Source organism: Branchiostoma lanceolatum, chromosome 5, assembly GCF_035083965.1.
Source record: "Branchiostoma lanceolatum isolate klBraLanc5 chromosome 5, klBraLanc5.hap2, whole genome shotgun sequence".
Lineage (NCBI taxonomy): Eukaryota > Metazoa > Chordata > Leptocardii > Amphioxiformes > Branchiostomatidae > Branchiostoma > Branchiostoma lanceolatum.
In genome coordinates, this window is record NC_089726.1 from 2,299,956 (window position 1) to 2,315,296 (window position 15,341).

A 15,341-nucleotide genomic window follows, 5' to 3' on the forward strand; every position below is an offset into this window, starting at 1 on the left:
ACTCGACACCTTAAACTCATGTCCAGGTGTTTCATTCATCAATAACTTATCAATAACCAATGATCAATCAATAACTCACATTTACACCTGAGCGCCTGTCTGATGTAGAATCCCCAGATAAACTCCCCACACAGATCACACCAGGTGGGGTTACTCGACACCTCAAACTCGTGTACAGGTGTTTCATTCATCAATAACTTATCAATAACCAATGATCAATAACTCACATTTACATCTGAGCGCCTGTCTCATGTAGAATCCCCAGATAAACTCCCCGCACAGGTCACACCAGGTGGGGTTACTGGACACCTAAAACTCATGTCCAGGTGTTCCATTCATCAATAACTTATCAATAACTGATAACCAATGATCAATAACTCACATTTACACCTGAGCGCCTGTCTCATGTAGAATCCCCAGATAAACTCCCCGCACAGGTCACACCAGGTGGGGTTACTCGACACCTCAAACTCATGTCCAGGTGTTCCATTCATCAATAACTTATCAATAACTGATAACCAATGATCAATAACTCACATTTACACCTGAGCGCCTGTCTCATGTAGAATCCCCAGATAAACTCCCCACACAGATCACACCAGGTGGGGTTGCTCGACACCTCAAAGTCGTGCCCGAGATGTTTCTCGGAGTCCTCCTTAGGTTTGTTCCAGAGCGACATGATGAAGCTGATGCCCCCTAAGAAGCTGGCGGCCATGGCGGGCTTGTCGTGAGCGCCGCCGCCGTGCGAGCTGCCTGCAGGGCGCTGACTGTGGACCTGGGGAGACAAGAGGGCGTCACAGTGTATTTGAGTTGCAGTCACTTTATCACACATTCACAAGCATAACTAAAAGTATCGTTCAGCTTAGTTAAACTGTTAATCCTGAAGGTTGACCCCCTTCTGTAACAGTGGGTCACGCCATTCCACACTTGCAGGTATTTGGTACATGTATACCATTTTATTCTCTGTATGATAACGTGGGATTCAGTTAGTAACTTCTGCTAGCCACAATAAAGCAAAATACAATTATCGGATCACAATTTACATCAAACCCGGCTTGGTGTGAGTTGCCTTGTAAGTTGTATATAATTCTACCCCTATCCTAGACCAATAGATTCATAGATATATAGATAGAGACACAGATTTAGAGGCAATCTGTTAGATTGTTCCGTACCATGCGAGCCCGAGGTGAGAAGTCCTGCAGCTCGATACTGTGCATGTACTGGTGCCGGTGTTTCTCTGCCGTGTACTGGTGCCTGTGTTTCTCTGCCATGGTGGGCTGCTGTTCCCTACATCAGGAGATGTGCTGTCCAGATTCAACCGCTGGCAAAATTCACCTGTAAAAAAATGCTGCTAAGTTTAACATGTAGAGAATCAATCCCCTGCTGTCCCCTACATTGAAATGTGCTGTCCAGATTCAACTGCAGGCCAAAATATTCTCACCTATAATAGAAATGAGTGAAATCAATGCTGGTAAGTTAAGAATGTAGAGAAAATAATTCCATTTGAAATAATAGTCATTTGTTGATTGAGTCTAATACTTCAACAAGTTACTTGGCATAACTAAAAATGTTTCATATGTAATCATATTGATTGACAAAGGATTATTTTGAAACGTTGTATAATAATGACCAGTCATAGAAAAACCACCAATAAAAAGCGTCACCAAATAAATATAGGTGTGCCTTGAACTCACTTAAATCCACCCACAATGGGAAGTTTTCTATAGCCCAAGCCAACTTTCATGTACTGATTTATTTAACCGAGTCAACGGTACAATGATCAATGTAACATTACTTCCTGCTTTCCACGAATGTTGGTCTTGCAGCAGCTGTTAAAAGCATGACGTACTAGTAATGTTTACAGGAAAGTTCTTGAGATATGTTTGTTCACCTAACTCCTACCTAAAGTTTGTACATGTAGTTAGGCAGAGTTAAGTATGATTAACTATGAACTCCTCCCTGCTTTCTAGTATGATTGTTGGTCTCATGCTAGTCTCTACCAGACTAACTAAGCTGGCTACATTGTACAGGGAGAATATTTGCCAGGGAAGTTTGGCCACCATATTGCTCTGAGGGGGAGATGTTAACCTTCCTGTGGACTGACTCTACTGGCAAATTATTCCCTTTTTTGCCGAATTCTACAATCTGTACCACCATAGGAAGGCCTGGTGGAGGCTTAGTTTAAACAGCCGTGGCTACTAGGGGCATGACGTAATGGTTGAAGGTGGTTGAAGGAAATTTCTGGAGCTAGATTTGTTTGCCTAACTCCTACCAGAGTACAAGTTAGGCATGTAGGAGTTAGGTTGAGTGTTAAATTAACTAGTTAGGCAGATTGCCTTGCTCCTAGACCCTTATCAGCTCCAGACAGGTTAATGAGGTGCATGTGTGAGCCTGCCAAGGTCAGGCTCAGGGTCTCACAAGGAGGTACAAAATGTAGTAAGCTCTAACATTGCTAACAGATGGAAGTGCTTAGCAGAATCTTAGAAATTCTTGACAGTACTCTTCCAAGATTCTGACATGATGACTAAATACCCCATGCAAATTCTGCCTGCCTGGATGCCAGACGCCCAGGCTCTGAAATATCTCCACAGGATAGATATTTTAGAGTTTTGGGGGTCTGGCACCCAGGCTAAAATTCTGCATGCCTTTATAATGCAGTTCCAATTGAACATGAAGCAAATAAAGAAAGAAATAATCGAAAGGAAATTACATTAATTTTACTAGATATGGGACATTTCTGAATCTATCTTAAAAATTTGTAATTTGCAAATTATGAGTGCAGAGAACTTTTGCATCATTCATAACGCAGTTACTCTCCATGCAGGTCCCCCTGGCAGCCTCATATCATGCTGTGCTACCAATTTGAGCTGTGGTGCATGTACATGTAATTGTTTGCTCTCACAAGGCTTACAGTATAACTCCAAGCCTGGATGCCTTCCTAGTTAGTTTACCGGGTTCCTTTACTCCCCCCTTAGTAACTAACTATTTCATAACCGAGTATGGCAGCCCAGGTAGGACACTTTTGGCACACTGTGTGACACAGGTTAAAGTTTCATACAAATTCTAGAATTTTCATTCCCCAAGACCCCCTACACAACCCTGTGTCAAACCCTGATGAGCTAATCCTGCAAAGGTCAGGGGAGGATTTCCCACAGGCCTGCAGGCAGCTACTATAAATAACTACATACTTACACCATTACAGCAGGCTGTAGGAAGTGAATGATACAGTATGGGGGAACTTTGGGCTTTACAGGAGGTTTAACAGGCTTATCAGATAGATCTCCGGCTTTTCTGTCACTCCTTACAGTAACACTACTCCATGGCTGTGCTGAACTCATCTACACTTGCCCCAAGCAGATGTAAGGATCCAGCAAAGTCTCTGAGTTTTTGCAACATCTTAACTCTTTGCCTCCTACTCTGTACTAGGCAGACAAACTTAATGTTGCAGAGACATGCAAAAAGTAAAACACAGACCCTTACATCTGCTTGGTGAGTACACTTGTCCTGGGTTGGAGTACTCTCCAATCAGAGGTTGGTGAAGAATAAATGTGGCCTTCTTATCATATGTCCTGACCTCTGGTGGGGCAATCAGAAAGAAAAACGGGGCATATGACAAGACGTTCACAATCTTCCCCACCAACCTCTGCTTGGAGATTAGTGCTTTGAACAGCAAGCTGTGCCCTCACAAAGTAAACACTGGGTAGTGGTAACCTTGTGTTGAATTCGTCGACTACTGTAGTTTGTACAATGCATAATGTACTACTATGTAGTAAAACTAGAAACGTCTTCACAGTGTAGACACTTTGATCTAACATACAAGTCTGATGAAGATGTGTGTATGACATGACTATAAACGACTCCTTTTTCTTCTCTCTACCAAGTAAGAAACGTTCTCTACATTTTGAATTTTCCTGCACAGAAAACCCAATTTGTACAGTATTTGGAGCCATTACTGGCTGTCTTTCTTTTTATTTTCATTTCACTCAGTTGCTCCACTAAATTCATCCCAAAATCCAAGGCAAAATCTAAGAACCAAGAAATTATATTGGCGTGCTCTAACAAAAATCAATGTACTGAAAATATTTTTGCGGACAATCAAGTTTACTGCAGCCGAGGGGAGAGAAGGTTTTGTTTTGTCTTTTTTGCTTCAAGTTAACAATTCTATAGTACAATAGTAAAATCAATTGATAATGGAAAGGAATATTTCGCAGTCACTTACTAGTATGTCACTACGAAAGCAACTAAAATAACCCACTGTATAATTACTAGTAGTAAACATTTGAAGATATACAATATAACATTCAAATCCGTTCTGTAACAAGGTGTAATGTTGGGGTTTCGACAACCAAGAAATGTGAAAACTTGCTCTATTCAAATTCAAAGTGATCAGAGTTATTAAGCTAATTTCTTTCACACATTTTACCCGTTATGCATAAATTATGCAAAGTTCCCACTAACGGTGTAACACCTTTATACGTGTATGTACAAAACGTGTACAATCTAACTAAAACCCCACTACTGTAGTTCTAGTAAGGAGTGAGTTTCTCAGGTTTGTAGTGTTTGACCTGGGCGGGACTGTTGTGACCTAGAATTATTTACTTATCAGGTAAAAGTCGATCGCACCACTCCTGTTTGTTGACTCAGAAGAGGTCAAACTTACCCCCGATTTTACTCGCCGTTTTCCTCAAAATACCGACACAAAAACACACCAAAGTACGCTTAGGAAAGTTCAGGAATTGGGTAAAAGTCTGTTGACTAGAATTCTTACCTAGGTACTCCCAAAGCGGCTAAACTAGGCCGACATTCCAGTGTCCCGTGTTCTTGTTTATTGCCCCAGTCCGGAAACAAGGGAAAGTTTTTGTCTAGTGTCTCACACCGGAGTTTTAAAGTGCCCCGTATCGTTTTCACTTCTCAATTTTTCGTTCATTTCGATTTTTCCCCTAAACTTTCTCTTCCTAATGAGATATCTTCGTCTTCTATTTGATTCTTATAAAGAAAAGAAGGCAAAAATGTGATTTTATGTGATAAAACCTGCAGGAAATGGTCTTGTCGTCATGACGACTAGAGGTCAAAGTTGAGCGTGGAAAATGGCGGCCAGTTTCTGAGTTTCGAAGTAAAACCCGAGGTTTGTGCGAGATTTCAGCATGCAGGCGGAGCAGGCGACACGAGTTCTGATGCCGGTTGAGGCAGAGGCTTATGTAGAAGCGCTGGAGACTCTGACAATCAAGGATATCGGCACAGATAGGTGGGTAAATCTGTCAGAGATGTGGACATAGTAGAGTAGAGTAGAGTAGAGTTTCTTCGGCCAGATAGGAATCGGCTGGTTCCATTTTAGGCCGCTCTTCACTTTTATGTCACAGTCATTTCCAGTTTGTGGGGGTTGTCAAGAGCTCGGAAGTCAAAGTACACCTTGTGTTTCCGCATGAACCTGTCCAGCCTCTCCTTGAAACAGTTTATGCTGGGAGAAACCACTACTGTCTCGGGTAGGCTATTCCACCAGGGGATCACCCGGACGCTGAAGAAGTGTGCTCTTCTGTTTGATTTAGATGTTTTCCTCTTTATACGTAAACTGTGTCCTCTAGTTCTAGTTTCCTCGATCAAGTCGAAAGGGCTTTCCAAGTCATACACTCCATGGATGAACTTGTATGTGTTGATCAAGTCTCCCCTAATACGTCTGTAGACTAGAGTTGGTAAGTCCAACACTCTAAGTCTCTCCTCATACGTCATATTCCTGAGGCCAGGGACACGTTTTGTTGCCCTCTTTTGAACCTGTTCCAGCTCAAAAGCTAGTTTCCACGAGTATGGTGACCACACTGGAGCCCCGTATTCCAAGTGTGGGCGGATTAGAGATTTGTACAAGAGTAAGAATACTTTTTTATCGACAAATTCAAAGGTTCTCCACATAAGTCCTGCAACTTGATTGGCTTTGTTGGTTATTGCAGCTACGTGATTACTTCAACTTAGTATACCCCCAGATAACCCCGCGAGGGGCAAAGTAGGGGGGGGGAGGAGGTCCCAGGCTAAGGCGGGCAGGCCTCCAGCCTGGCGCGGAAAGACTCAACGGTGGGAGCCGTAACAACCGCGCCAGGCAGGGCGTTCCACTCGGGTATGGTGCGAGGAAAAAAAGAATATTTAAATGAGTCTGTTCGGGCGTAAAGTGGTTGGAATTTGAGCGTGTGGCTTCCCCGGGTGCGCCCCTGAGCTGGTTTCAGTAGACTATCTGTATTAATATTGATGTGGTTATTAACTAGCTTATAGAAAAAGGTGAGACGGGCGTTCCTCCTCCTTTCAGAGAGAAGGGTCCACTGCAGGTCATTGAGCATTTGTGTCACGCTGCTAGTCTGCCGGTAGTCATTCAGAGTCACTCGGGCGGCCCTGCGCTGGACGGCCTCCACCGCCTGTATCCCTTTGGTGGTGTACGGGTCCCAGACGGTGGCACTATATTCCAAGTGGGGCCGCACCAGCGCTTTGTAACAAGTGGCCTTGACCCTAGATGGACAATGGGTCAAATTGCGCCGAATGACCCCTAGTACCCTGCCGGCTTTGCTAGTGGCGTAGTTGATATGGGTGTCCCACCGCAGATCATCGGACAGTTGTACTCCAAGATAGGGGTGGGACTTGACACCGGTGAGGGCTTCTCCACTTAGGGAGTACTGAGTTAGGATGGGGTGCTTTTTACGGGTGATATGGAGGATGTGGCATTTAGAGGGATTGAACGACATAAGCCAACGATTTTGCCAATCTGTTAGTGCATCAAGATCAGACTGTAGACCTTGTGCGTCAGAAGGCGTGCTGATAGTTCGATAAATCAAGCAATCGTCGGCAAATAATCGAACGTGTGAATCTACGGAGCTGGGGAGGTCGTTAATGTACAGTAGAAAGAGCAAAGGGCCTAACACTGTACCCTGAGGGACTCCAGAGGTGACCCTGACAGCTTTAGATGTTCCGCCGTCAAAGACAACCCTCTGGGTTCTCTCTGTTAGGAAGGCCCTAAACCAAGACTGAAGAAGGTCAGAAATGCCGTAGTGCTCGAGCTTGCTTAGCAGTCGCTCGTGGGGCACGGTGTCGAATGCCTTGCTAAAGTCAAGCACCGCGACATCGACCTGTTTGTTATGGTCAAGATTGTTGGCCAAGTCTTGGAGGGTGAGTACCAGCTGGCTCTCACAGGACAGACCCTTCCTGAAACCGTGCTGCGCCGGGGACAGAACGCCATGAGTGTCAAGATGTTTCATCATGTGGCTGTGCACGATGTGTTCGAGCACTTTGCCACAGACCGATGTCAAAGACACCGGCCTATAGTTGGAAGGCATTGTTCTGTCACCCTTTTTGAAGATTGGAGCGATGTTAGCTGTTCTCCAATCCTCAGGTACGTCTCCCGTAGATATTGATTGGGAGAATATTGTCTGTAGTATTGGCGCAATTTGCTCGGCAACAGTTTTCAGGAGGCGCGGTGGTATTCCGTCTGGTCCTGTGGACTTGCTGGGATTAAGACTAGAGAGCTGTTTGGCTACCCCCTCCACTGAGATGTTAAGGGAGGGGATAGTTGGAACTACGGATTCGCCAAGGGTAGGAATGATTACTGAAGTTCAGGTCCTTATCTACCATAATACCCAGGTCTTTCTCTATCTGTGTGAAGTTCAAAGATGTACTTGCTTCTTTGTCCGTCATAGTGTATACAAAGTCAGGATGACCCTTTCCCAACCTAATGACAGTACATTTCATAGGGTGAAAGTTCAGCTGCCAATCTTCTGCCCAGCTTTGTAGTTGATGTAGATCTTTTTGTATGACGGCACAGTCGTTAACCTTTGCTACTGGACGGTAAATTTTCGTATCGTCCGCGAAAAGCTTTAGGTCACTTTGCACAGTCTCAGGTAGATCATTAACAAACAAGGAGAACAGCACCGGACCCAGCACACTTCCCTGAGGCACGCCGCTAGTTACTGCTGCCCAGTCCGATCTTGTGCCGTTTACCCGTACCCTCTGTCTTCTCCCTTGTAGGAAGGACTTAATCCACTTCAGAATGTTGCCCGTTATTCCATAACTTTGTACTTTTGCTAGTAATCTCTGGATTGGCACCGAATCGAAAGCCTTACGAAAGTCTAAGTAGACAGCGTCTACTGGCAGGCCTTTGTCTAGCCATTCTGTCCATTTATCCATACATTCCAGCATAGTAGAACAGCTCAGAATGTATTATCTCCACTCGAATCTGTTTTCAAGATCTGGAGCTAGCGCTGGAGCTATGTATCTTGTAATCTTTTTCTGTCATAATTCGATTAAGAGTTGTGTATGTCGCTTTACTGATTCGCTATGTTTTCTCAGCTTCAATTTTCCTTTTATAAAAGGGACATGACAACACTTTCCTGGTGTGACAGATGTACTGACATCCATTATAATTTTGACCCTAACTTGCTGTAGCAGCATGAGTACATAGAAAGTTTGATACAGAACTGGGGGTCCCTGTAGCTTGATAAGTAGCAGCCTCACAGTTCCTGGTTCCAAATACATGTAGTTGTTTGATTAAGTGGGAAACCAGTGGTTCGAATCCGGGGGAAGGGTATCCTTGTTGGAGCTGGACCGTCTTTCGGAAGAGACGTAAAATGGGGTCCCATGTTCGAGTAGCTGCTCCGAGCAAATTATAACAGCCTCATTACTCAGATGGGTACCTACTGGTTGTAATATTATTATCATACAACACTGTGAATATAACATTATCTATGCAATGTGTGTTATCATCACTGTTATGCCATGTCGAGGTGGTTTACTGATACGGTATACAAGGTAAAGATTGTTTGTTTTGCATACACGTAGGTGGCTGAAGCAGCATGAGTACATTGAGAAGTTGAACATGCAGGCCATCATCAGCGCCTCCACTAACGAGGACGAGTTCGTTAAGGAGTTCCTGGTGTCTTATGACAAGGTGAGAGAAATGTGCGCACAGGCACCCAGCTCAGGGGCGCACCCGGGGGAGCCACACGCTCAAATTTCAACCACATAATGCCCGGACAGACTCCTACAAATATTCATACTCCCCCCGCACAATCCCCGAGTGGAACGCCCTGCCTGGCGCGGTTGTTACGGCTCCCACCATTGAGTCATACCGCGCCAGGCTGAAGGCCTGCCCGCCTTAGCCTGGGACCTCCTCCCCCCCCCCCTACTTTGCCCCTCGCGGGGTTATCTGGGGGTAAATCAAGTTGAAGTTGAAGAAGATGTCACCTCTATTTTCACTCATTAATTCTGAGGTTTAATCATGAAAAAAGAAAACGTCTCTAGTTAATGTCTTTTGCTTAAACTGGGGGCTTTATAAGACGGGCAAATGGCCCCTTTGACAGTATCTATTTGTGTAAATGTGTGCAATATTGGAAATGTGTAGTTAATTGTTATGTACAAAATGTATGCGTGAATAAAAAACAAAATTTAAAAAAAGAAGTAAGAGGCTTAATAGTAACTTTCTTGAAGTCGAAATTTGAATATGCAGCAGTTTGGTTATACCAGTGGTTTAGATGGGGTCTCAATTTTGTTATTGCTGCATGAACCCACTTTTGTGAACTTTCAAGTTTTATTCCATTTTACTCATTCCAAGTAGCACAGCGTTATTCTGTTCAAACCTATGCTGTCTCTGTAACAAAATTTGTTTTCTAATTCCTTCATTAATTACATTCTACTTCACTCCTGTATCCCCAGATCCCAGTGCTGATCCATGAGTTGCTGACAGTCGAAGTTTGGACACAGAAAATCTTCTCCCTGCTGGTCAGGATGGACTTTCAGCCCTCCAGCACTATTCCTGTATACACTGTGGTGAGTACCATTCAAACTTCGTATCCTGTTATTTCTATAGGTCACCAACTATTTTATAGGTTACCATTGTTATAAGGCAAATGGCTACAGTATAACTGTGTGCCGTATATGACACATAAGAAACATACTACAATGTGCAAGACAACAACTTTCATGGAATGGTTTTGCTAGTCATTTGAATTTTTTACTCAAATACTGGTTGTGGTTTGAGGTTCTTTAGAGGAGTTTTATTTCTAAGCATAATAGTTGTGAATGCTCTATTCCAGTTGTACCATGAAGCTACCATCATCAACCTACTGGAGACCATCATGTACCACAAGGTGGGTTTACCTTCTTCAAATTACCTTTCATTTACAGATATTGCATTTGTAGTAAACATAGATGTGTAAATTGTCATGATGAATACACACCTGAACTGATGCATTGATACGTCCCTAAGCTTCTCCTGTAGTAGTTAAACCAGCACACATGAGTCAGAATGATACTTTCCATTAACAAATTCCCATCTCTTTACCTCCCCCTGTAGGACACATGTGAGTCCGCTGAAGACACCATGTTAGACCTGTTGGACTACTGCTACAGGAAAATAGTCGACCTCATAGCCAGGTAGGGTTTGGATAGAACACTACATGTGGCTGTATTAAGATGTTCTTGTCTATCTCATTTTGTGTACTAAACATGCTTGTATTATAATGTATGAATTAAGACTCCAAACTACATTTTTTGTACTCTAACATGAGAGAGAATCAGCAGTCTGAAAGCCGATGCACAAATGTTAAGGACAGATTGTTCAATCACTTCTCAATATTGTACTCTACAAGTTCAAATGATTAGATATGTTTATGTCAAAGGTCCCCTGAAGATGAGGAAGATGTGGAGACACCGCCCAACATCAGGGAGTTTGTGGAGCATCCAACCACATTCGAGGTCTGTACAAACAACATTGTTTTATGTTATGTTATGTTATGTTATGTTATGTTACATACAAGTACATTTCAAATGTATGGTATACTGTGACATCAGTATCTTTTGTTTTGACAGAAGGCAATAAACTATCTTTGGTACCATTGTTGTATCTGCCCGCCTGCCTTTTGTTTCCACATTTGTATCTAACAGACTGTTAATTTTTTCTTCTCAGGACCTGAAGAAACAGCAGCGGGCGTTAGACTTTGACGTAGCGGTGAAGGCTGTGACTATACTGAGGTACATCACAGACCACCTGGACAGGTAGGGATGCACATCTATATTCTATATCAGAAAAGCTGACACGTGGCCTAAGAAACCAGCTGTTTACAAGTGGGTAAAGAATCAAGGCAGAAGCTGAAATGGTTGTGGATATGTAGTTAACGGTAGTTTCCAAAGTCAGATTTTTTTGAAATTATTCATTGATGGTGAGTGGGTAGGTGATTTTCCTGGCTGCCTTAAGCTTGCTGTTACATGTAACTTAAAATGATAATCATGCTTAGGATCCCTTCCTCTTCCCCCAGCCTGCCCCTGAGCACGACCCATCGTCTCCTGAACACCCACAACATCCCCATCCTGCTGGTCCAGCTGGTGGAGAACTGTCCCTGGACGCGGGAGGGCGCCGGGAGACTCCGCAAGTACGTGGACGGCAAGTGGCAGGAAGTTCCTCCGGAGGACAGGATGAGGCTCACTAAGATAGAGGGACAGGTGGGTGGCTTAGTTAAACAACCCCATGTTTAACTTTAAGGAGAGTCTGCCGCGCCTTAGAGAACCTACCACACTTATCGAAAAGAGTGGGGGTCCTTCCCGATGTGAGTGAATCAAACTTTACAGAATTACAGTCCAGTCTTACGCAGCTAGTAACTCACTGTACAAGATTGCTGTGTTACCCCTAAAGACAGTCTGCCGGGTATACATATGTAAAGCAAAACAAAACTAACAACTTTGATATTTTTGTGAGAAGAGAACTCAAGAAGACAAGATCTGACTTAACTGGGTTGATAAAGAGACAAAGTTTGTCTCGAAAGCTCCGGGTAATAATAGCAAACTCTTTTTCTGTGTGTAGTGTTTATCTGTTTGTCATTGTCATAGATTTTTACATTGGATTATAGACTGAGACACTTGTATGTAGAATAGATGCAGATGTAAAATGAATGCTGTCCCAGTGTTAAACTCTAGCACACTGAAGTTGTTTGGTACCTCATTCCCTATTGGTTACAGAGTTAGGCAGCAGGCAGAAGGTTAAGCAGGGTTACTAGTCTAAGAGTTCCTCTTCATTAATGCAAGGCTTAGTACAATATGTATTTTTGTATGCCCTTGCCTATTTCCAAATAAAAGTTGAAACTGTCTGTGTTCCCAGGTGTGGATAGCCCTGTACAATGTGCTGATGGGCCCCAGCTGTCAGCAGAAGTACGAGTACAACGACTACAACAAGAACCAAGTGCTGAAGGTTGGTCTTCCTACAATCACTAGTAACCACACAAGGCCACTCAACTTGAATTTGCTAGTTTTTGGATTTAAAAAAAAGTAGTGCTGAATTGGAATGTCAAGTTGAAAACAGTCTTAGAAGATTCAGCACAACAGTTTCACCAACCTCCTTGGTTTCACTGAGTAGATATAGTCAGATTCAAGTTGTCCTCCAAGCCCATAGCTTTCACAAAAACACCTGACAGTGTATACTACCCCCAGGTAAAATGAAACTTTGCAGCCATACCTGTCACACCTGTCCTAACCTGTAACACCTGTCCTAACCTGTAAACACCTGTACCCTACCCCCCAGGTGAGAGGTTACCTGCATGAGGTTCTGCTAGACCAGTTCCCCCACCTGGCGGAGTTGCAGCGGTACCTGGAACACCTGTCCATGATGGAGGCTCCGGCAGCCAGGAAAGACCTGGTACTGGAACAGGTGTGTGTAATATAACTTATATCTATAGGTTAACTGTTTTACCTTTTTGAATGTCAATTTCTAGAATAAGTTTCTTAAAGGACTGATCATGCTTGCATGTATAAATACATAATGGCCTCACTATTGTCCTAGGTATGTCATCAGTCGAAATAAACATCAAGCCTTCTCTGATGCTGCTTAGATTGTGAGGATGGATTCAAATTGCATTTTACGATACACAGATTTACAAAGTATTTATAAGTCCTCCATTGAGCAATGGCAAAATGTATATTTGAATTGGGGAAAAAGTGCTGCAGATCAGGCAATCCGGAATGAAGAAGGAACAGAAGGAAAAGTAAAATCGAGCAGTAACCAGCAACATTGTAGTTGCGTGGCAACAGATTTTGGTGAGAACCCTGTGTAGAGTAATAGAGTATGTGTACCAACTGGCATGAAAATCTCCCTGTCCAGGTACCCGAGGTGAGAGAGAGGATCCTCCAGGAGAACAAAGGGAAGTGGCAGGCGCTGGCCAAACACCAGGTCAAGACGGTCTTCAACCCCAGCACTGAGCAACTCAAGGAGCTGTCCAAGAGGTGAGGACTCTGTCGTACGTCTTACACTGGTCGCTGTGAATTTGAAACCTAGACCGTAGACATTTGGATGTCTTCTTTGTCTACGGTTAGAGCGTTGGGCTCAGAACCAATAGGTCTCGGGCTTGATACTCGTGTCCTAATGTTGTGCCCTGGGGAAAGGCACTAACACGATACCATGATGATGGAGTCACCAAGCTTCTTCAGCTAATCTGTCAAAAGTGTGCTGAGAAACACACAACGGATTTGGTGCGCCAAGGTGCCAACATAGGCACATTTGCCACCAAGAGTTGTGATTTTTGTGTGTCTATAAGATGATTTGTTGAAGAAGTGTAAAGCCTCAACAATTGTATTTGTTGATTCTCAGAATTTTTCTGTATGAGAATTTTTTTCCACATACCTTCCAGGTGGGCAATGACGTACAACCTTGACCTCCTGGAGAGCATGTTGGTGGACCCGCCCAAGTGCGCGGTGTGTGGAGAGCCGGCCAGCAAGAGGTGCTCCCGCTGTCAGAACGAGTGGTACTGCAGAAGGTAATGTAGAAGTAGTAACGTTTTTTTAAAGTTTTTTTTTCATAGTAGTAGTAACGTTAATACATTCGCGGTGGTTTTTATGTTTGCAGTTTTCAAGTGACTTCTTCATGGCAAACTTAAAACTAGAGAAAATAAAGGTCCTGTCTGCCTTAAAACCCATTGAATCAACCGGGAGCTGTAAAACACCACAAACACTCCATTTCCTCACTACCGTGAAATGAAACCATGGGAAATATTTGTACCAGAATATAGAGGAAAAAAAGGAATTTTTAGGGACATAATTGTTCAGCCTTACTTTACTTTCAGTTTTAGTATCCAGTACCTAGCAGTAACACAGTAGTCCATGGTATCTTATCTTTTAAATCAGAATGAAGAAACACTTTGGTGCGACTTGAGCCTGCTGCCCAATATGTGTATGTAATTGATTTGCAAACAAATTGCAATGCAGACATCGAATTATATTGTTTTCTCATTTGAATAATTAATTTGTTTATCCCCACCTGTCCACAGAGAATGCCAGGTGAACCACTGGCCCAAACACAAGAAGGCCTGTGAGCTGATGGCAGCTCCAAAGTCTACCCTGTCATAGTAGTCCTTCACCATTTCCAGAACTGTTGTATCTTAAGAAACCTTAAGTTTGTGAATACTTAAATCTATGCATTATAGAGGCCTTGAAGCTTTGAGGGATTTGTGATGCTTACATAAGTTACAAAGTATTGTTTATGTGCAGCTATGTAACTTGAAAGCACCTTGAAGTAAGTAAGACACCAGTACATTTAGCCAAGGGTCGCACTAAGTACTAAGTCTGGTCACTTGGGATTGTCTAAAATGCTCTATAATTATTGATGATGCACTGTGTTTTCTGTATCTATATAGCCGGTATAATCGCCATTCAGCGTAACACACCAGATATTATTGAATTGAGTGCCTTGATATTATTCTGTACATATTTGAACTTAGATGTTTTTATATATCTAAATGAATAATCACTGTCACAGAAAAGTTAGTACACAAGTGATTTCCCATTTATTGTCAGTATTGTTGTTTCTTTGTTTGTTAGAGTGAGTTTCTGGTGTCACAAGAGGTTGAAGGACAGTGGTTTAGAAAAAATACACATTCCTTTATTGATAACTTTCTAAGGTGCCTGCTGTGTTGATAGATGTTCATATTTTCAAGTAAATAAATAAAAATTATAAGGAGAGTTTTTTCTCAACATTCTAGATAGAGATGCACTACTTCCAAGAAGGAAATTGATCCATTAACCAAAGCTATCTACTTAACCTATCATCATTCAAGGAAGTTGGAAAACAAAAGAAACTTATAATTGATATGTTATAGCTATTTTACCATGAAGGGTGATAGTTCCAAACAAACACATTATGTATGATGTCCTTGTTCCAAATAAAGAGTGATATTGCAACAGGGAAAATTGTCTTTCATTTCTGCACTACAAAAACTAAAGAGCATTCGTTCAACGAAAATTTGATTGAATTTCACAGACCGTGACTTATTCACTTTCTAGAAAAAAATCACGTACTCTATGAGTTTATAAAGGCAATGAGTTTTTTCTCAACA

The 15,341-nt window shown here is 42.7% G+C and overlaps 2 protein-coding genes across 2 annotated transcripts; one reads left to right on the forward strand and one right to left on the reverse strand.

Moving 5' to 3' along the window:
- Positions 1–489: 489 nt before the first annotated feature.
- On the reverse strand, positions 490–4,886 carry LOC136434374 (uncharacterized). Its single transcript, XM_066427162.1, has 3 exons — positions 4,769–4,886; positions 1,173–1,335; positions 490–775 (listed from the first exon to the last, which is right to left on the reverse strand). The coding sequence occupies exons 2-3, from the start codon at positions 1,269–1,271 to the stop codon at positions 494–496; spliced, it is 381 nt and encodes a 126-aa protein (XP_066283259.1). The 5' UTR covers positions 1,272–1,335; positions 4,769–4,886; the 3' UTR covers positions 490–493.
- Positions 4,887–5,044: 158 nt separating this feature from the next.
- On the forward strand, positions 5,045–15,195 carry LOC136434375 (zinc finger MYND domain-containing protein 10-like). Its single transcript, XM_066427163.1, has 13 exons — positions 5,045–5,245; positions 8,809–8,917; positions 9,682–9,795; positions 10,062–10,115; positions 10,322–10,401; positions 10,647–10,722; positions 10,934–11,022; positions 11,283–11,466; positions 12,119–12,208; positions 12,539–12,664; positions 13,115–13,236; positions 13,641–13,766; positions 14,277–15,195. Exons 1-13 carry the CDS (start codon positions 5,145–5,147, stop codon positions 14,353–14,355), a joined length of 1,350 nt encoding a protein of 449 aa, XP_066283260.1. The 5' UTR covers positions 5,045–5,144; the 3' UTR covers positions 14,356–15,195.
- The last annotated feature ends 146 nt before the right edge of the window (positions 15,196–15,341 follow it).

Bases quoted from the DNA above. Each gene is read 5' to 3' on its own strand.
- LOC136434374 (XM_066427162.1), bottom strand. From the start codon at position 1,271: ATGGCAGAGAAACACAGGCACCAGTACACGGCAGAGAAACACCGGCAC. The intron at 776-1,172 runs GTACGGAACAAT...TTGTCTCCCCAG, and splicing joins TCTCACCTCGGGCTCGCATG to GTCCACAGTCAGCGCCCTGC.
- LOC136434375 (XM_066427163.1), top strand. From the start codon at position 5,145: ATGCAGGCGGAGCAGGCGACACGAGTTCTGATGCCGGTTGAGGCAGAG. The intron at 10,116-10,321 runs GTGGGTTTACCT...CTCCCCCTGTAG, and splicing joins AGACCATCATGTACCACAAG to GACACATGTGAGTCCGCTGA. The intron at 11,023-11,282 runs GTAGGGATGCAC...CTCTTCCCCCAG, and splicing joins ATCACAGACCACCTGGACAG to CCTGCCCCTGAGCACGACCC.